The 21,215-nt window shown below is 45.7% G+C and overlaps 1 protein-coding gene across 1 annotated transcript; it reads right to left on the bottom strand.

The window, feature by feature from the left end:
* Positions 1-10,039: 10,039 nt before the first annotated feature.
* LOC139584585 (uncharacterized) lies at positions 10,040-21,185 on the bottom strand. Its single transcript, XM_071416609.1, has 2 exons — positions 20,801-21,185; positions 10,040-13,016 (listed from the first exon to the last, which is right to left on the bottom strand). Exon 2 carries the CDS (start codon positions 12,705-12,707, stop codon positions 11,298-11,300), a length of 1,410 nt encoding a protein of 469 aa, XP_071272710.1. The 5' UTR covers positions 12,708-13,016; positions 20,801-21,185; the 3' UTR covers positions 10,040-11,297.
* Positions 21,186-21,215: the final 30 nt, after the last annotated feature.

The raw sequence follows: 21,215 nt of genomic DNA, 5'->3' as shown, positions 1-21,215 counted from the left end.
GGCTGGTCATGGCTGGCTGACGGCTCTGGCTGGTCATGGCTGGCTGACGGCTCTGGCTGGTCATGGCTGGCTGACGGCTCTGGCTGGTCATGGCTGGCTGACGGCTCTGGCTGGTCATGGCTGGCTGACGGCTCTGGCTGGTCATGGCTGGCTGACGGCTCTGGCTGGTCATGGCTGGCTGACGGCTCTGGCTGGTCATGGCTGGCTGACGGCTCTGGCTGGTCATGGCTGGCTGACGGCTCTGGCTGGTCATGGCTGGCTGACGGCTCTGGCTGGTCATGGCTGGCTGACGGCTCTGGCTGGTCATGGCTCGCTGACGGCTCTGGCTGGTCATGGCTCGCGGAAGGCTCTGGCTGATCCGGTCTGGCGGAAGGCTCTGGCTGATCCGGTCTGGCGGAAGGCTCTGGCTGATCCGGTCTGGCGGAAGGCTCTGGCTGATCCGGTCTGGCGGAAGGCTCTGGCTGATCCGGTCTGGCGGAAGGCTCTGGCTGATCCGGTCTGGCGGAAGGCTCTGGCTGATCCGGTCTGGCGGAAGGCTCTGGCTGATCCGGTCTGGCGGAAGGCTCTGGCTGATCCGGTCTGGCGGAAGGCTCTAGCGGCTCCTGTCTGGCGGACGGCTCTAGCGGCTCCTGTCTGGCGGATGGCTCTGTAGGCTCATGGCAGACGGGCGGCTTTGCAGGCTCATGGCAGACGGGCGGCTTTGCAGGCTCATGGCAGACGGACAGTTCAGACGGCGTAGGGCAGACGGGCAGTTCAGGCGCCGCTGGGCAGACGGGCAGTTCAGGCGCCGCTGGGCAGACGGGCAGTTCAGGCGCCGCTGGGCAGACGGGCAGTTCAGGCACCGCTGGGCAGACGGGCAGTTCAGGCGCCGCTGGGCAGACGGGCAGTTCAGGCGCCGCTGGGCAGACGGCAGACTCTGGCCGGCTGAGACGCACTGTAGGCCTGGTGCGTGGTACCGGAACTGGAGGTACCGGGCTAATGACACGCACCTTAAGGCTAGTGCGGGGAACAACAACAGGGCACACTGAGTTCTCAAAGCGCACTATATGCCTGGTGCGTGGTACCGGACTGAGGGCACGCACCTCAGGACGAGTGCGGGGAGAAATAACAGTGTGTACAGGACTCAGGAGACGCACAGGTGGCTTAGTGCGTGGTGCCGGAACTGGAGGCACTGGGCTGGAGACACGCACCATAGGGAGAGTGCGTGGAGGAGGAACAGGGCTCTGAAAACGCACTGAAAGCCTGGTGCGTGGTGTAGGCACTGGTGGTACTAGGCTGGGGCGGGAAGGTGGCGCCGGATATACCGGACCGTGAAGGAGGACACGTGCTCTTGAGCACCGAGCCTCCCCAACCTTACCAGGTTGAATGGTCCCCGTAGCCCTGCCAGTGCGGCGAGGTGGAATAGCCCGCACTGGGCTATGCAGGCGAACCGGGGACACCACCTGTAAGGCTGGTGCCATGTACGCCGGCCCGAGGAGACGTACTGGAGACCAGATACGTTGGGCCGGCTTCATGGCACTCGGCTCGATGCCCAACCTAGCCCTCCCAGTGCGGCAAGGTGGAATAGCCCGCAGTGGGCTAAGCACGTGTACTGGGGACACCGTGCGCTTTACCGCATAACACGGTGTCTGACCAGTACGACGCCCTCTTACTCCACGGCAAGCCCGGGGAGTTGGCTCAGGTATCCAACCCGGCTTCGCCACACTCCCCTTTAGCCCCCCCCCAAGAAATTTTTGGGTGTTACTCACGGGCTTCCAGCCACTCTGCCTTGCCTTTGCCTCATAAAACCGCCTCTCCGCTTTCGCTGCCTCCAGCTCCGCTTTGGGACGGCGATATTCCCCTGGCTGAGTCCAGGGTCCTTTGCCGTCCAGGATCTCCTCCCATGTCCATGAGTCCTGTTTACTTTGCCGCTGTTGTTGGTTCCGATCATGCTGCTTGATCCTGTTGTGGTGGGGAATTCTGTCACGATCGTGTGGAAGAGATTCGGACCAAAACGCAGCATGAGGAAAATAAGCCATCTTCTTTTTATTATTGAAGAAGGCAAAACGAAACAAAACACTTACAAACTACCAAAACAACAAACGATCGTGAAGCTAAATAACGTAGTGTACACACACACACACACACACACACACACACACACACACACACACACACACACACACACACACACACACACACACACACACACACACACACACACACACACACACACACACACACACACACACACACACACACACACACACACACACACACACACACACACACACACACACACACACACACACACACACACACACACACACACACACACACACACACACACACACACACACACACACACACACAGGCTACAAACGTTCTACATAGACAATTCCCCACCACAAACTAAAGCCTATGGCTACCTTAAATATGGCTCCCAATCAGAGACAACAGAAACCAGCTGTCTCTAATTGGGAACCCATTCAGGCAACCATAGACTTTCCTAGACAACTACACACAACATAGACACAGCTAGACAACTATACTAAACATAAAGCCAACTACTCTAAATAAACCCCCTAAACCTTACAATCACCCTGGACACTACAAAACCCACATAAATACCCATGTCACACCCTGACCTAACTAAAATAATAAAGAAAACAAAGAATACTAAGGCCAGGGCGTGACAGTCAAACCTTTGTACGTACTGTAACTGATAGATTCCTGCTCGTCGGTGTGAAAGTTTTCCAATTATTCATTGGTCAGTGGCCAGATTTTTTTTTCCAATGAGAAAGCGAGGACCTAGAGTCCACATCTGGGCTGGATTTCCTACACAGCATCAAAAACAGATTTTTGTTTCCATTTCCAAGAGCCTGGACCTCATTAAGACCCTTAAGACCTTCTCAGATTCCCTGAGTCGATGCAGGGTTTCGAAAACGTGCTTTAAAGAAGGAGTGGGTTGTTTGGTTCTAACACCTCTCACCCAGGGGAGTCTGGTGGGCTTCAAGGTACGACTGGATTGGACTGACTCAACCACCCACACAATCTTTATAAAACAAAGTTTATATTTTTCAGGGTTGGGTCAATTCCATTTCAATATCAGTAAATTCAGGAAGTACACTGAAATTCCAATTCCAAATCTGTTTAAATACTTAAACAATTTGGAAAATGTGGAATTGAAATTGGAAATTGGTTTACTTCTGAATTGACTTGAATTTAAATGGATATAACCCTAACCCTGATATTCTTCACCTGAAGGAGATGTGGTGTACTGGAAAACAGTGTGTTTGTACCTTTATGTTTACCAGCAAATTTACAACGGGACATTCTATATTTATAATCCTCATTGTGTGTCCTGGGGGACCACTGTATAACTGTATAACTGTTATTGTTCAACTGTGCATGTCTCCATTTAGTTTCATAGTGCATGCAGGGCCGTAACCAGGATTTGAGTTTGAAGCTCATTTACTGCATTTCTATACAATTAAAAAACTTTAAAATGGTATTTAGAGAACAGCAAAAACAAGAAGAAAATGACCCCAGACATTATCACCTTGGCTGCTGTAGGCTTATTCACCTCAGTCGATCTACAAACACATAGCCTATTAGCTATACAATTGTAACGTTATACCTCTTTTTGTTTGTTTGGGGGATGTCTGTAGACGCTGCAGGTGGTCGTGGGACAGTTTATAAATTGCTTTTTTGTCCAGCATCTTTTACACGTCTCAGGCTCTCGGCCTGTGCCGCGAGAGGGTGGAGTTAGCTGAGAGAGTGGCGAATGTTCTGCTAGTAGAAGTCTTCACAGGTCCACCCAAACGCAAATACCCGAGACCCGACCCGGGACCCGAGCGGACCGAAAATTCTAACTTTTTCCTCGGGTCCGGGTCAGGTCCTGTTTGATTGTTATCAGGTCTCTGGTCTATGTAACTACAGCTGAGAGACCAAAGCGGACCTGAATGGACCCAACCACGGCTCTGCATAGCCTATAACATATTTATTTTATGATGAATTTATTGACTTATAGAAGGCCAAGCCAACATATCTGTTCAGAAGAGCAACTTGGCTGATAAATATGATATTTTTGTTACTCAGGTCCAATCGGGTCTGGTCTAGACCTGAACCCATTGGGATATGGGTCGGGTCTAGGTCTGATTGTCGTCGGGTCCATTTGGGTTCGGGTCTGATTGTTCTCAGGTCCGGGTTTCCTTTAAAAAAATTGTATCGGGTCCGTTCGGATCCTGGTCTGATTGTTCTCGGGTCCGTTCGGGTCCAGGTCCATCTTTTTGGACCCGAGAAGACCTCTAGCTGCTAGGGCTAGGCAAATCTGGGAGGGAAATCCGGGGGACGCAGGTGAACATTACGAACAAACCACTGTTTGTGATTTCACTCGATCACAAAGAGGCAGCTAGGCGTGATTATTTACTCAGTCAGAGCAAGAATATAAGCGTTCTGAGCTTTGATCAGCGCTGGGAGCAATATTTAGATGTTGACCCGTAATATATTTTCTTTCTTGTGTACAAAATATATATTATATATATATAAACTTCAGGACCCTGTCTTTCAAAGATAATTCGTAAAAATCCAAATAACTTCACGGATCTTCATTGTAAAGTGTTTAAACACTGTTTCCCATGCTTGTTCAATGAACCGTAAACAATTCATGAACATGCACCTGTGGAACGGTTGTTAAGACACAAACAGCTTACAGACGGTAGGTAATTAAGGTCACAGTTCTGAAAACGTAGGACACTAAAGAGGCCTTTCTACTGACTCTGAAAAACACCAAAAGAAAGATGCCCATCTGTGTGAACGTGCCTTAGGCATGCTGCAAGGAGGCATGAGGACTGCAGATGTGGCCAGGGCAATAAATTGCAATGTCCGTACTGTGAGACGCCTAAGACAGTGCTACAGGGAGACAGGACGGAGAGCTGATCGTCCTCGCAGTGGCAGACCACGTGTAACAACACCTGCACAGGATTGGTACATCCGAACATCACACCTGCGGGACAGGTACAGGACGGCAACAACAACTGCCCGAGTTACACCAGGAACGCACAATTCCTCCCTCGGTTTTGTCTCACCAGGGGTGATGGTCGGATTCGCGTTTTCGTCGAAGGAATTAGCGTTACACCGAGGCCTATACTTTGGAGCGGGATTGATTTGGAAGTGGAGGGTCCGTAATGATCTGGGGCGGTGTGTCACAGCATCATCGGACTGAGCTTGTTGTCATTGCAGGCAATCTCAACGCTGTGCGTTACAGGGAAGACATCCTCCTCCCTCATGTGGTACCCTTCCTGCAGGCTTATCCTGACATGACCCTCCAGCATGACAATGCCACCAGCCATACTGCTCGTTCTGTGAGTGATTTCCTGCAAGACAGGAATGTCATTGTTCTGCCATGGCCAGCGAAGAGCCCGGATCTCAATCCCATTGAGCACGCCTGGGACCTGTTGGATCGGAGGTTGAGGGCTAGGGCCATTCCCCCCAGAAATGTCCGGGAACTTGCAGGTGCCTTGGTGTAAGAGTGGGGTAACATCTCACAGCAAGAACTGGCAAATATGGTTCAGTCCTTGAGGAGGAGATGCACTGCAGTACTTACTGCAGCTGGTGGCCACACCAGATACTGACTGTTACTTTTGATTTTGACCCACCCTTTGTTCAGGGACACATTATTCCATTTCTGTTAGTCACATGTCTGTGGAACTTGTTCAGTTTATGTCTCAGTTGTTGAATCTTGTTATGTTCATACAAATATTTACACATGTTAAGTTTGCTGAAAATAAACACAGTTGACAGTGAGAGGACATTTATTTTTTTACTGAGTTTATATTTATATATCTTTTTTTAGAACGAAAAAGGAGAGGAGAGGATGAAGACAGGATGAGGAAAGGAGGACACTTCAGACAATTGACACACACCCTTAAGACCTCTGATGGGTGTGTGGACGGAGAGTGTGTGTGAGGGTCAAAAGGGAGTTACTGACTCTTACTATTGAGTCATCGACGTATCCATGGAAACCCACTCACTGAGTGTCATTTCTCTATCCAATATACACTCACAAATCATTTAGGGCCTGAGAAATAAACAAACTCTGTTGGAGTAATTCGCTGTCAGGATTTAACTATGCTGTGTTTTCTCTATTCTCTATTCTCTATTCTCTATTCTTTCTGATGGATTTTGAGCCCTATACAGAATTATTTAGATATGGTACAGTTTGCATATTTTCACTGTGTTTATTTGTTGATGTATGTTACTGCACATATAAGACAAACTTAACTTTTCCATATTAGAAGTGCATTACTGGAAACGTTTGAACACTGTTTATAGCACTTAGTTTTTTTGCCCTGTAACTGAGACACAAGATATGTAATATAAATAATTAATAAATGTGAAGAAGAAAATTGCTGAAGTTGAGAGTAAACAGGCCTATTATTATTATCAAGGTTGTAAATTAATCTGAATCATGTTTTGGAATGACATCTCTCTCTTCCTCACACTATTTGGGTTTTTACTAGACCTATGAAAGGTTAAGGGTTGAGTAAGTTAGAATTTCGTCCAGAAATTTACCCAAATTTCTATGTAAATAGTTTATGATTAGTGAATGGTATAATGTAGTTATTTTGATAGATACTTCTCCCTATTATTACAAAGCTATTTCAGCAGTCACACTAGCTGTTTGATCCAAACAGATTCACAAATAATGGGAATTTGTCGCTCTATGCAGATGTTGCTTCCCTCGAGGCAACTATTGCTAGGCAACCCCCCTGCACTTAAGCCAGTGTGAGAGATTTGCTTGCAAACGTTTATGCTATGAAACTAAAGAAATACTTATTTGCTAGATTCATGATAGTGTTGTTAGACAAAGCAAGGAAAGTGAACTTCAAAACGTAATGTTGTTTTATTGTGATTTGCAACTTTTGTTGGTAAGTAATGAGTCTGCTAGCTTCTGAAATAACTTAATCATATTTTAAAGTGCACCTGATGTCACTCCCCAGCTAACATCAAATGTTCCCACAACTTTTGAGAAAATAATTTCAGACATGAGTTTTGAAAGTAGTTCTCACGAGCCAAAACGGATCCATGAAAATTGTACACAACTGTGTACTACGTCATCCATTTTTTTTATTTTTAAATGTGTATGCAATTCATATGATATGTTATGAATTTGTAAGTGCTTAAGATCCCAGGCTGCATCTTTAAGAGTCTCATTAGGTCATTCCCAAACGTTTTCTTAGGAATGTTCCAGTGATTTTCCAGAATGTGGTTACCATGTTCTGAGGATATTCAATATTAATAATCTAGACAGTGTCATTGGAATGTTGCAAGAACATTAATGTGTCCAGTTTTCTGAGGGTTAGGAGAATATTTCACCAACATCATGCCAAACATACACAGAACATGGTTGCCATGTTCTCAGAATGTAAGATATTAATGTTCTAGACTTTTCATGGGAGCGTTGTGTCTAAATTATGTTTAAAACATAGGACGTTTGAAGCTTAGAAATTAAGAGCATTGTACCAGTAAACAAAAGGTCGCTGGTTCATATCCCTGAGCCGATTAGGTGAAAAATCGTATCCCTTCTTGCTCCTGTAAGTCATTCTGGATAAGAATGTCTGCTAAATTATAAAAACGTCAAATGTATTCAAGACCCTGATTGGGCTTTGGAGGGGTTCCAGTGCGCTGGGACAGCACTGCCCCGACTCCTACTTTGGAGGGGTTCCAGTGCGCTGGGACAGCACTGCCCCGACTCCTACTTTGGAGGGGTTATAGTGCGCTGGGACAGCACTGCCCCGACTCCTACTTTGGAGGGGTTATAGTGCGCTGGGACAGCACTGCCCCGACTCCTACTTTGGAGGGGTTATAGTGCGCTGGGACAGCACTGCCCCGACTCCTACTTTGGAGGCATCCACCTCGACGATGAAGGGGAGTGAGGGGTCGGGATGTGCCAGCACGGGAGCAGTGGTGAAGCGTGCATTCAGCGTCTCGAACGCCCTCTCCGCCTCCGCCGTCCGACGAAGCCGCTGGGGACCTCCTCTCAGCAGGGAGGTAAGAGGCGCGACCACTGTGCTGAAGCCCCGGATGAACCTCCGGAAATAGTTGGTGAACCCCAGGAATCGCTGGACTGCTTTCACGGAGTTGGGGATGGGCCATGACTTGACTGCGCTGACACGTTGCTCCTCCATCTCCACTCCCTCTGTGGATATGAGGTAGCCCAAAAGGGACACGGACTGCTGGGAAAAAAATGTTTTTTCTAGTTTAACATATAGATTATGCTCCAACAGTCTTTCCAGCACAGACCTGACCAAAGAGACATGCTGGGTGCGGTCAGCAGAATAGACAAAAATGTAATCTATATCAACCACAACACCCCGTCCCAGCATGTCCCGAAACACTTTGTTAATAAAGGCCTGGAAGACTGAAGGAGCATTAGACATGCCAAAGGACATCACGAGATACTCGTGATGCCCCGTGGTCGTGGAAAAGGCTGTTTTCCATTCGTCACCTGTACGAATGTGCACCAGATCGTAGGCACTCCTCAAGTCCAGTTTCGTGAAGTACTGTGCCCCGTGCATTTGTTTGATGATAGTCGGGATGAGGGGTAAAGGATAGCTGAACTTAACAGTGGCTTTATTCAGTGTTCGATAACCATTGCAGGTGCGCAGTCCCCCATCTTTCTTCTTAACAAAAAATAAGCTAGAGGAGGCTGGTGACATAGAGGGGCAGAGAAAACCGTGCTGGAGGCTCTCCTGTACGTAGGTCTCCATGGCCTCAGTCTCCGCATAGGAGAGGGGATAGACGTGTCCTCTCGGGAGGGCTGCGTCAGACAGCAGGTCAATGGCACAGTCCCAGGGGCGATGAGGAGGCAGGCGTGTAGCCTGGGTCTTAGAGAAAACCCGGTGCAGATCCTGGTATTCCTCCGGTAAATCCACTTGAGGGGTGTGGTCCGGACTTTCCACCGTAGTGGTGCTGACAGATCAGCGATCAACCCAGCAGTCTCCTCTTGGACCAATGAATTACAGGGTTATGCCAACTCAACCAGGGGAGACCTAAAACAATGGGGTGCGTGGGGCTGTCTATAATCAAAAAGGTGATCTGTTCTAAATGAGTGTCATGGGTCAGCAGAGAAACGGGAGCAGTGATGTGATGTACGAGCCCTGTCCCTATTGGACGATTATCCAGGGCTTGAACCGGAATGAGTGACTGTAGGGGAACCAAAGGAATGCGTAATGCAGTGGCCAGATTGGTGGATAGAGGGCAGGTTGGGGAGAAATTACCCCTTTCTCCACAATAGGAGCAGAAACCCAGATTCCTCCTTCTCCTACGCGCTGCCTCGGGCAAACGTGCAGAGCCCACCTCCATCGGGACCACAGGAGGTTGTCCAACCGGATCGCCATACTGATGAGCTGGTCGAGTGACAGGTTGTCATCACGGCAGGCTAACTCTGTTTGTACATCCTCCCACAGTCCGCTGCGGAAAACAAAATGGTGACCAGAGCCGACTTGTTCCATCCGGTGGAGGCCACGATGGTCCGGAACTCCAGGGCAAAACTAACACAATACGTAAACTGTAATACAATGCAAAGTAAACGTAGCATGAAAGCGGATACCACAGAGCACAGGTACTCACAAGAACAATGGAACCATAATCGACAAGGACAATGGGGAACAGAGAGCACAATTATACACATACTAATCAGGGGGAATAGGAACCAGGTGTGCGTAATGAGACAAGACAGACCGGGGTTGGTGGTAATGATCCAGTTCAGTGACACCTAGAAGGCCGGTGACGTAGACCTCCGGAGCTGGTGAACGAAATGAGCAGCAGTACTGGGGGGATCCATTACAAATGTATTATTCAAATTCAATACTTATATATTCATTTTCACTGTTTATTGCATTCATTATCTGCGTATTAAGTTTACAAACTGTCATTTTAAGTTTACAAAAGTTGAATATATTCAACTTCTCAGATTCAGGTCTCAAAATTCTGAGAGTGACCATCGGGTTCTTGGTAACTTCCCTTTCCAATTGCTCAGTCTTGGTGGTTCCAAAATTCTTCCATTTAAGAATGATGGAGTCCACTGTGTTCTTGTGGACCTTCAATGCTGCAGAAATGTTTTTGTACCCTTCCCCAGATCTGTGCCTCAACACAATCCTGCCTCGGAGCTCTACGGACAATTCATTCGATCTCATGGCTTTCTTTCTGCTCTGACATGCACTGTCAACTGTGGTGTGTTAAATAGACAGGTGTGTGCCTTTCCAAATCATGTCCAATCAATTGAATATACCTAAGGTGGACTCCAATGGAAACAGGATGCACCTGAGCTCAATTTCAAGTCTCATAGTAAAAGGTCTGAATACAAATATAAATTCACCTTTCAGAAGGACATTAACCTAAAACACAAGGCCAGAAGACAGTGAATATTCCTGATTGGCCGAGTTACAGTTTTGAATATAATCTGCTTGAAAATGTATGGCAAGACTTGAAAATGGTTGTATAGCAATGATCAACAACCAATTCGACAGAGCTCGAAGCAATTTGAAAATAATAATGGGCAGATATTGTACAATCCAGGTGTGCAAAGCTCTTAGAGATTGACTCATTAAAACTCACAGCTGTAATCTACGTCATCAGAGTGTGCAGCTGAACACTGCATGCTGGAAACACTTGCTTTGTTATTTTAACTAAAACATAACCAACCATAATTTGCAAATAAATTCATTAAAAATCCTACAATGTGATTTTCTGGATTTTTTTTCTCATTTCGTCTGTCATAGTTGAAGTGTACCTATGATGAAAATTACAGGCCTCTCTCATCTTTTTAAGTGAACTCATATGACAGGCAAAAACCTGAGCAAAAATCCAAACAGGAAGTGGGAAATCTGAGGTTTGTAGTTTTTGAACTCAGCCCCTGTAATGAACGTCGTCAGGAGAAGGAGAAGAGGACCAAGGTGCAGCGTGGTAAGTGTTCATATTACTTTTAATAAAATACGAAACACTTGACAAAACAACAAAACGACAAACGAACAGTTCTGTAAGGTGACGACACACAAAACAGAAAACAACTACCCACAAACACAGGTGGGAACAGGCTACTTAAGTATGGTTCTCAATCAGAGACAACGATATACAGCTGCCTCTGATTGGGAACCATACCAGGCCAAACACATAGAAATACAAAACAAGGACAACATAGAACACCAGACATAGAATGCCCACCCAAACTCACGACAGTACCTCCCCCCCCCCAAAGGTGCGGACTCCGACCGCAAAACCTGAACCTATAGGGGAGGGTCTGGGTGGGCATTTCACCGTGGTGGCGGCTCTGGTGCGGGACGTGGACCCCGCTCCACCTTAGTCTTGGCCCACTTAGGTAGCGCCTCTGGAGCGGGGACCCTCGCAGCGGGCCCCGGACAGGAGGGCGACTCTGGCTGCTCCGGACAGGAGGGCGACTCTGGCTGCTCCGGACAGGAGGGCGACTCTGGCTGCTCCGGACAGGAGGGCGACTCTGGCTGCTCCGGACAGGAGGGCGACTCTGGCTGCTCCGGACAGGAGGGCGACTCTGGCTGCTCCGGACAGGAGGGCGACTCTGGCTGCTCCGGACAGGAGGGCGACTCTGGCTGCTCCGGACAGGAGGGCGACTCTGGCTGCTCCGGACAGGAAGGAGACTCTGGCTGCTCCGGACAGGAAGGAGACTCTGGCTGCTCCGGACAGGAGGGAGATTCTGGCTGCTCCGGACAGGAGGGAGACTCTGGCTGCTCCGGACAGGAGGGAGACTCTGGCTGCTCCTGACTGAAGCCCGTTGCTGGAGGCTCCGGACTAGAGGGCGTCACGGGAGGCTTTGTGCCATGGATCATCACTGGAGGCTTCGTGCCATGGATCATCACTGGAGGCTTCGTGCCATGGATCATCACAGGAGGCTTCGTGCCATGGATCATCACAGGAGGCTTCGTGCCATGGATCATCACAGGAGGCTTCTTGCCATGGATCATCACTGGAGGCTTCATGCCATGGATCATCACTGGAGGCTTCGTCCCATGGATCATCACTGGAGGCTTCGTGCCATGGATCATCACAGGAGGCTTCGTGCCATGGATCATCACTGGAGGTTTCATGCCATGGATCATCACTGGAGGCTTCGTGCCATGGATCATCACTGGAGGCTTCGTGCCATGGATCATCACTGGAGGCTTCGTGCCATGGATCATTACAGGAGGCTTCGTGCCATGGATCATCACTGGAGGCTTCTTGCCATGGATCATCACTGGAATGGAGAGACACACAGGAGGCCTGGCTCTGGGAGAAGGCACAGGACTCACCAGGCTGGGGAGACATGCAGGAGGGTTAGGGCTTAGCACAGGCCTAGGACTCACCAGGCTGGGGAGACATGCAGGAGGCCTCTTCCTTGGCCGAGGCACCGGATACACTGGGCCGTGGAGGCGCACTGGAGGTCTCGAGCTAAGAGCCTGCACAACCTGTCCTGGCTGGATGGTGACTTTGGCCCGGCACGTACGGGGCGCAGGCACAGGACGCACTGGAGACACAGTGCGCAGAGCCGGCGCAGGATATCCTGGGCCGTAGAGACGTCCTGGAGGTCTGGAGAGCAGGGCTGGCACACTCCGTCCTGGCTCGATGCCCACTCTAGCCCAGCCGATGCGAGGAGCTGGGATATAGCGCACCAGGCTAAGAACACGTACTGGAGACACCGTGCGCTCCATGGCATAACACGGTGCCTGACCAGTACGACGCCCGCCACGGTAAGCACGGGGAGTTGGCTCAGGTCTCCTACCTGACTCCGCCAATCTCCTCGTGTTCCCCCCCCAAAAAAATTCTGGGGCTGCCTCTCGTGCACTTTTCCTCGAGCCAATTCCTCGTAGCGTCGCCGCTCCGCTCTAGCTGCCTCCAGCTCCTCTTTAGGACGGCGATACTCTCCCGGCTGTGCCCAGGGTCCTTTGCCGTCAAAGAATTCCTCCCATGTCCAGGAGTCCAATCCACCACGCTGCTTGGTCCTTTGGTGATGGGTAGTTCTGTAACAAACGTCATCGGGAGAAGGAGAAGAGGACCAAGGTGCAGCGTGGTAAGTGTTCATATTACTTTTAATAAAATACGAAACACTTGACAAAACAACAAAACGACAAACGAACAGTTCTGTAAGGTGACGACACACAAAACAGAAAACAACTACCCACAAACACAGGTGGGAACAGGCTACTTAAGTATGGTTCTCAATCAGAGACAACGATATACAGCTGCCTCTGATTGGGAACCATACCAGGCCAAACACATAGAAATACAAAACAAGGACAACATAGAACACCAGACATAGAATGCTCACCCAAACTCATGCCCTGATCAACCAAAATAGAGACATAAAAAGGATCTCTAAGGTCAGGGCGTGACAGTCCCTATCGCATACACAGTGGGATATGGGTTATTTTGTACTTCCTAAGGCTTCCACTAGATGTCAACCGTCTTTAGAACGTTGTTTCAGGCTTCTACTGTGAAGTGGAAGCGAATGAGAGCTGTTTGACTAAGGGGTCTGGCAGCAGCCTCGTTCTCAGTCACGCACGTTCACATGAGAGGTAGCTCTCGTTCCATTGCTTTTCTACAGACAATGGAATTCTCCGGTTGGAACATTATTGAACATTTATGATAAAAACATCCTAAAGATTGATTCTATACTTAGTTTGACAAGTTTCTTCGACCTGTAATTTAACTTTTTTAACTTTTCGTCCGACTGGACCTGAACGCTTTTGGATTTGTTTGCCAAACGCCCTAACAAAAGAAGCTATTTGGACATAAATGATGGACATTATCGAACAAAACAAACATTTATTGTGGAACTGCGATTCCTGGGAGTGCATTCTGATGAAGATCATCAAAGGTAAGTGAATATTTATAATGCTATTGTTGACTAATGTTGACTGCGCAACATGGCAGATATTTATTTTGGCTGGTTTGGGCTCTGAGCGCCGTACTCAGATTATGCTTTTTCCGTAAAGTTTTTTGGAAATCTGACACAGCGGTTGCATTAAGGAGAAGTGTATCTAAAGTTCCATGCATAACACTTGAATTTTCATCAACATTTATAATAAGTATTTCTGTGAATTCATGTGGCTCTCTGCACAATCACCGCATGTTTTAGAACTACTGAACGTAACGCGCCAATGCAAAATGAGATTTTTTGATATAAATATGCACTTTATCGAACAAAACATACATGTATTGTGTAACATGAAGTCCTATGAGTGTCATCTGATGAAGATCATCTAAGGTTTAGTGATTCATTTTATCTCTATTTGTGCTTTTTGTGACTCCTCTCTTTGGCGGGAAAAATGGCGGTGTTTTTCTGTAGCTTGGTGGTGACCTAACATAATCGTTTGTGGAGCTTTTGAAATCAGACACTGTGGCTGGATTAACGAGAATTGTATCTTTAAAATGGTGCCTAATACTTGTATGTTTGAGAAATGTGATTTATGAGATTTCTGTTGATTTGTATTTGATGCCCTGCAATTTCATTGTCTGTTGGAGAGGGGTTCCGCTAGCGGAACAGGTTAAGAAACATGGTTCATGAAATTAAGAACTTGCTAGTAACAGATTCAATTCATATTCTGACTATCTCTGAAACTCACTTAGATAATACCTTTGATGATACAGTGGTAGCAATACAAGGTTATAACATTTACAGAAAACACAGAAATGCCAGTGGTGGAGGTGTTGCTGTTCATATTTAGAACCACATTCCTGTAAAGATTAGAGAGGAGCTGATGTTAAATACTGTTGAAGTAATATGGCTACAGGTTCATCTACCTCACCTAAAGCCCATTCTTGTGGGAAGCTGCTATAGACCACCAAGTGCTAACAGTCAGTATCTGGATAACATGTGTGAAATGCTTGATCATGTATGTGACATCAACAGAGAGGTATATTTTCTGGGTGATTTAAATATTGACTGTCTTTTATCAAGCTGCCCACTTAAGAAAAAGCTTAAAACTGTAACCAGTGCATGCAACTTGGTTCAGGTTATCAGTCAACATACCAGGGTAGTTACAAACAGCACAGGAATTAAATCATCAACATGTATTGATCACATCTTTACTAATGTTGCAGAAATTTGCTTTAAAGCAGTATCCAGATCCATTGGATGTAGTGATCACACTATAGTAGCCATATCTAGGAAAACCAAAGTTCCAAAGGCTGGGCCAAATATAGTGTATAAGAGGTCCTACAATAAGTTTTGTAGTGCTTCCTATGTTGTTGATGTAAAGAATATGTGTTGGGCCATAGTGTGTAATGAGGAGCAAACAGATGTTGCACTTGACACATTTATGAAATTGCTTATGTAACGGATGTGAAATGGCTAGCTAGTTAGCGGGTACGCGCTAGTAGCGTTTCAATCAGTTACGTCACTTGCTCTGAAACCTAGAAGTAGTGTTGCTCCTTGCTCTGCAAGGGCCGCGGCTTTTGTGGAGCGATGGGTAACGACGCTTCGTGGGTGTCAGTTGTTGATGTGTGCAGAGGGTCCCTGGTTCGAGCCCGTGTCGGGGCGAGGGGACGACGTAAAGCTATACTGTTACATTGATGCTGTTGACCCGGATCACTGGTTGCTGCGGAAAAAGGAGGAGGTTGAAAGGGGGGTGAGTGTAACGGATGTGAAATGGCTAGCTAGTTAGCGGGTACGCGCTACTAGCGTTTCAATCAGTTACGTCACTTGCTCTGAAACCTAGAAGTAGTGTTGCACCTTGCTCTGCAAGGGCCGCGGCCTTTGTGGCGCGATGGGTAACGATGCTTCGTGGGCGACCGTTGTTGATATGTGCAGAGGGTCCCTGGTTCGCGCCCGTGTTGGGGCGAGGGGACGGTTTAAAGTTATACTGTTACACTTATCCCAGTTACTAATAAGCAAGCACCTATTAAGAACATGACTGTAAAAACTGTTAAATCCCCGTGGATTGTTGAGGAATTTAAAAATTGTATGGTTGAGAGGGATGAGGCAAAAGGAATGGCAAATAAGTCTGGCTGCACAACCGATTGGCAAACGTACTGCAAATTGAGAAATCATGTGACTAAACTGAATAAAAAGAAGAAGAAACTACACTATGAAACAAAGATACATTTGGGGAAAAAAGGCTAACTCAGATCCATCATTCATTGAATCAGATGGCTCATTCATCACAAAACCGACTGATATTGCCAACAACTTTAATGATTTTTTCATTGGCAAGATTAGCAAACTTAGGCATGACATGCCAGCAACAAACGCTGACACTACACATCCAAGTATATCTGATCAAATTATGACAGTAATTGTAATTTTGAATTCCGTAAAGTGAGTGTAGAAGAGGTGAAAAAAGTATTGTTGTCTATCAACAATGATAAGCCACCGGGGTCTGACAACTTGGATGGAAAATTACTGAGGATAATGGCGGATGATATTGCCACTGCTATTTGCCATATCTTTAAGCCTACTAGAAAGTGTGAGCCCTCAGTCATGGAGGGAACCAAAAGTCATTCCGCTACCTAAGAATAGTAAAGTCCCCTTTACTGGCTCAAATAGCTGACCAATCAGCCTGTTACCAACCCTTAGTAAAGTTTTGGAAAAAATAGTGTTTGACCAGATACAATGCTAGTTTACAGTAAACAAATTAACAAATTGGTATTGGAGTAGGGGCCTGAGGGCACACACTTAGTGTGTTGTGAATCTGTTATGAATGTATTTGTCACGTTCGTCGTAGTGAGGAGACCAAGGCGCAGCGTGATTTGAATACATTGTTCTTTTATTAACGAAGACCACTTAAACAAACTAACAAAACGAACGTGAAGCTAATCAAACGAGTGCTGACATGCAACTACACATAGACCATAACCCACAAAACCTAAATGGAAAATGGCAACCTAAATAGGATCCCCAATCAGAGACAACGATAAACAGCTGCCTCTGATTGGGAACCAATTCAGGCCACCATAGACCTACAATAACCTAGACTTCCAAAAAAAACATAGATCTACAAAAAACCCGAGACAACACAAAACACGCATACCCACCCACGTCACACCCTGACCTGACCAAAATAATACAGAAAACATATCTAACTAAGGTCAGGGCGTGACAGAATTGTAATATTTAAAATTGTATAACTGCCAGACCCCAGGAAGATTGCCTTGGCAGCAGCAAATGGGGATCAAAAATAAATAGAAAAACAAATCGCTGACAAAGGTGATTCAAACATGTATTGGCTCAGGGGTGTAAATACTTATGTAAATTAGATAATTATGTATTTCTTTTTCATTAAATTAGCAAACATTTCAAAAAGCATTTTTTTACTTTGCCATGATGGGTTATTGTGTGTAGATGAGTGAGAGAAAATCTATAGAATCTATAGAATCCATTTTGAATTCAGGCTGTAACACAACAAAATGTGGAATAAGTCAAGGGTATGAAAACTTTCTGAAGGCACTGTATATGGAGGTGTAGGTGATGTCATTGTTCAGTTCTGCTTCCACCGTGTGGCACATTTTAATATTTCAGCATGGCCGTGATCTCATCCCATTCATATTGCCTCAAATTGTAGTGATAGTACACTGAGTTCCCAAGCAAGGATAACCAAACAAATGTGGATGGAAAATTACTGAGGATAATAGCAGACGATATTGCCACTTTTAGAAAAAGTAAGCTACTAGAAAGTATGTGCCCTCAAGCCTGGAGGGAAGCAAAAGTAATTCCGCTACCCAAGAATAGTAAAGCCCGATTTACTGGCTCAAATAGCCGACCAATCAGCCTGTTACCAACCCTTAGTAAAGTTTTGGAAAATATGGTGTTTGACAAGATACAATACTATTTTAATGTAAACAAATTGACAACTGAATTTCAGCACGCTTATAGGGAAGGACACTCAACAAGCACGGCACTTACACAAATGACTGATGATTGGCTGAGAGAAATTGATGATAAAAAGATTGTGGGAGCTGTTTTGCTAGACTTCAGTGAGGCTTTTGACATTATCGATCATAGTCTGCTGATGGAAAAAAGTATGTGTTACGGCTTTACACCCCCTGCTATATTGTGGATAAAGACTTACAGTTGAAGTCGGAAGTTAACATATACTTAGGTTGGAGTCATTAAAACTAGTTTTCAACCACTCCACACATTTCTAGTTAACAAACTATAGTTTTGGCAAGTCGGTTAGGACATCTACTTTGTGAATGACACAAGTGATTTTCCCAACAATAGTTTACAGACAGATTATTTCACTTATAATTCACTGTATCACAATTCCAGTGGGTCAGAAATGTACATACACTAAGTTGACTGTGCCTTCAAACAGCTTGGAATATTCCAGAAAATTATGTCATGGCTTTAGAAGCTTCTGATAGGCTAATTGACATCATTTGAGTCAATTGGAGGTGTACCTGTGGATGTATTTCAAGGCCTACTTTCAAACTCAGTGCCTCTTTGCTTGACATCATGGCGAAATCAAAAGAAATCAGCCAAGACCTCAGAAAAAAAGTGTAGACCCACAAGTCTGGTTCATGCTTGGGAGCAATTTCCAAATGCCTGAAGGTACCACGTTCATCTGTACAAACAATAGTACGCAAGTATAAACACCATGAGACCACGCAGCTGTCATACCGCTCAGGAAGAAGACGCGTTCTGTCTCCTAGAGATTAACGTACTTTGGTGCGAAAAGTGCAAATCAATCCCAGAACAACAGCAAAGGACCTTGTGAAGATGCTGGAGGAAACAGGTACAAAAGTATCTATATCCACAGTAAAACAAGTCCTATATCGACATAACCTGAAAGGCCACTCAGCAAGGAAGAAGCCACTGCTCCAAAACCGCCATTAAAAAGCCAGACTACGGTTTGCAATTGCACATGGGGACAAAGATCGTACTTTTTGGAGAAATTTACTCTGGTCTGATGAAACGTTTGGAGGAAAAAGGGGGAGGCTTGCAAGCCGAAGAACACCATCCCAAACGTGAAACATGGAGGTGGCAGCATCATGTTGTGGGGCTGCTTTGCTGCAGGAGGGACTGATGCACTTCACAAAATAGATGGCATCATGAGGCAGGAAATGTTGTGGATATATTGAAGCAACATCTCAAGACATCAGTCAGGAAGTTAAAGCTTGGTCGCAAATAGGTCTTCCAAATGGACAATGATCCCAAGCATACTTCCAAAGTTGTGTCAAAATGGCTTAAGGACAACAAAGGTATTGGAGTGGCCATTACAAATCTCTGACCTCATTCCTATAGAAAATGTGTAGGAACAACTGAAAAAGAGTGTGTGAGCAAGGAGGCCTTACAAACCTGACTCAGTTACACCAGCTCTGTCAGGAGGAATGGGCCAAAATTCACCCAACGTATTGTGGGAAGCTTGTGGAAGGCTACCCGAAATGTTTAACCCAAGTCAAACAATTTAAAGGCAATGCTACCAAATACTAATTGAGTGTATGTAAACTTCTGACCCACTGGGAATGTGATGTAAGAAATAAAAGCTGAAATAATTAATTCTCTCAACTATTATTCTGACATTTCACATTCTTAAAATAAAGTGGTGATCCTAACTGACCAAAGACAGGGGATTTTTACTAGGATTAAATGTCAGGAATTGTGAAAACCTGAGTTTAAATGTATTTGGCTAAGGTGTATGTAAACTTCTGACTTCAACTGTACCTGTCTAACAGAATACCGAGGGTGTTCTTTAATGGAAGCCTCTCCAACATAGAATCAGGAATTCCCCAGAGCAGCTGTCTAGGCACCTTACTTTTTTCAATTTTTACTAATGACATACCACTGGCCTTGAGTAAAGCCATTGTGTCTATGTATGCGGATGACTCAACACTATACACATCAGATACTACAGGGAGTGAAATCACTGCGACACTTAACAAAGAGCTGCAGTTAGTTTCAACTAAATATTGTAACCTCAACTAAATATTGTAGTAAATAATGTGGAAATTGAGCAAGTTGAGGTGACTAAACTGCTTGGAGTAACCCTGAATTGTAAACTGTCATGGTCAAAACATGTTGATACAACAGTAGCTAAAATGGGGAGAAGTATGTCCATAATAAAGAACTGCTCTGCCTTTTTAACAACACTATCAACAAGGCAGTTACTTCAGGCTCTAGTTTTGTTGCACCTGGTCTACTGTTCAGTCTTGTGATCAGGTGCCACAAAGAGAGACCTCGGAAAATTACAACTGGCTCAGAACAGGGCAGCACGGCTGGCCCTTAAATGTACATGGAGAGTTAACATTAATAATATGAATGTAAATCTCCCATGGCTCAAAGTGGAGGAGAGATTGACTTCATCACTACTTGTTTTTGTAAGAAGTGTTGACATGCTGAATGCACCAAGGTGTCTGCTAAACTACTAGCACACAGCTCGGAAACCCATGCATACCCCACAATCCCCAAGTAAAGAACAGACTATGAGAGGTGCACAGTACTACATAGAGCCATGGCTACATGGAACTCTATTCCACATCAGGTAACTAATGCAAGCAGTAGAATCTGATTTTTTTTAAATAGATAAAAATACACCTTATGGAACAGCAGGGACTTTGAAGAGACACACACACAGGCACAGGCAGAGACACATAAGACACACACTCTACACACGTACACATAGATGTTGTATTGTAAATATGTGATAGTGGAATAGTGGCCTGAGGGAATTCACTAAATGTATTGGATAAAGTGTTAAGAAATGTAATGTCATGTAATATTTTAAATAATATATAACTTCCTTAATGTTGCTGGACCTCAGGAAGAGTAGCTGCTGGGGGATACTTAATAAATACAAATACTCACATCTTTGTGGCGCAGAGGTTTAATGCACTGCATCTCAGGGCTAGAGGTGTCACTACAGACCCTGGTTTGATTCCAGGCTGTATCACAACCGGCCGTGTTTGGGAGTCCCATAGGGTGGCGCACAAATGGCCCAGCGTCTGGGTTGGGATTTGGCTGGGGTAGGCCGTCATTGTAAATACGAATTTGTTCTTAACAGACTTGCCTAGTTAAATAAAAATGTTCTAATGTCCTCATTTATTTCACTATCTCAAGTATATCTCTCACATTGAGATAACGTTACAGTGACAATGTCCATTATATAAATGCATTGTAAGAATGTAGTTGACTTACATTGTGCATAGTGTAAATTGTATAAATGACATCTCGATTTTCCCGCTTGCAACATGTAAACAACAGTGTTTACTGTTTTCACCCC

The sequence above is a fragment of the Salvelinus alpinus genome, chromosome 9 (genome assembly GCF_045679555.1).
Source record: "Salvelinus alpinus chromosome 9, SLU_Salpinus.1, whole genome shotgun sequence".
Taxonomy (NCBI): Eukaryota; Metazoa; Chordata; class Actinopteri; order Salmoniformes; family Salmonidae; genus Salvelinus; species Salvelinus alpinus.
This window is presented reverse-complemented; position numbering and strand designations above follow the sequence as displayed.

Coding starts and splice junctions, on each gene's coding strand:
- LOC139584585 (XM_071416609.1), bottom strand. CDS start 12,707: ATGGAGCGCACGGTGTCTCCAGTACGTGTTCTTAGCCTGGTGCGCTAT.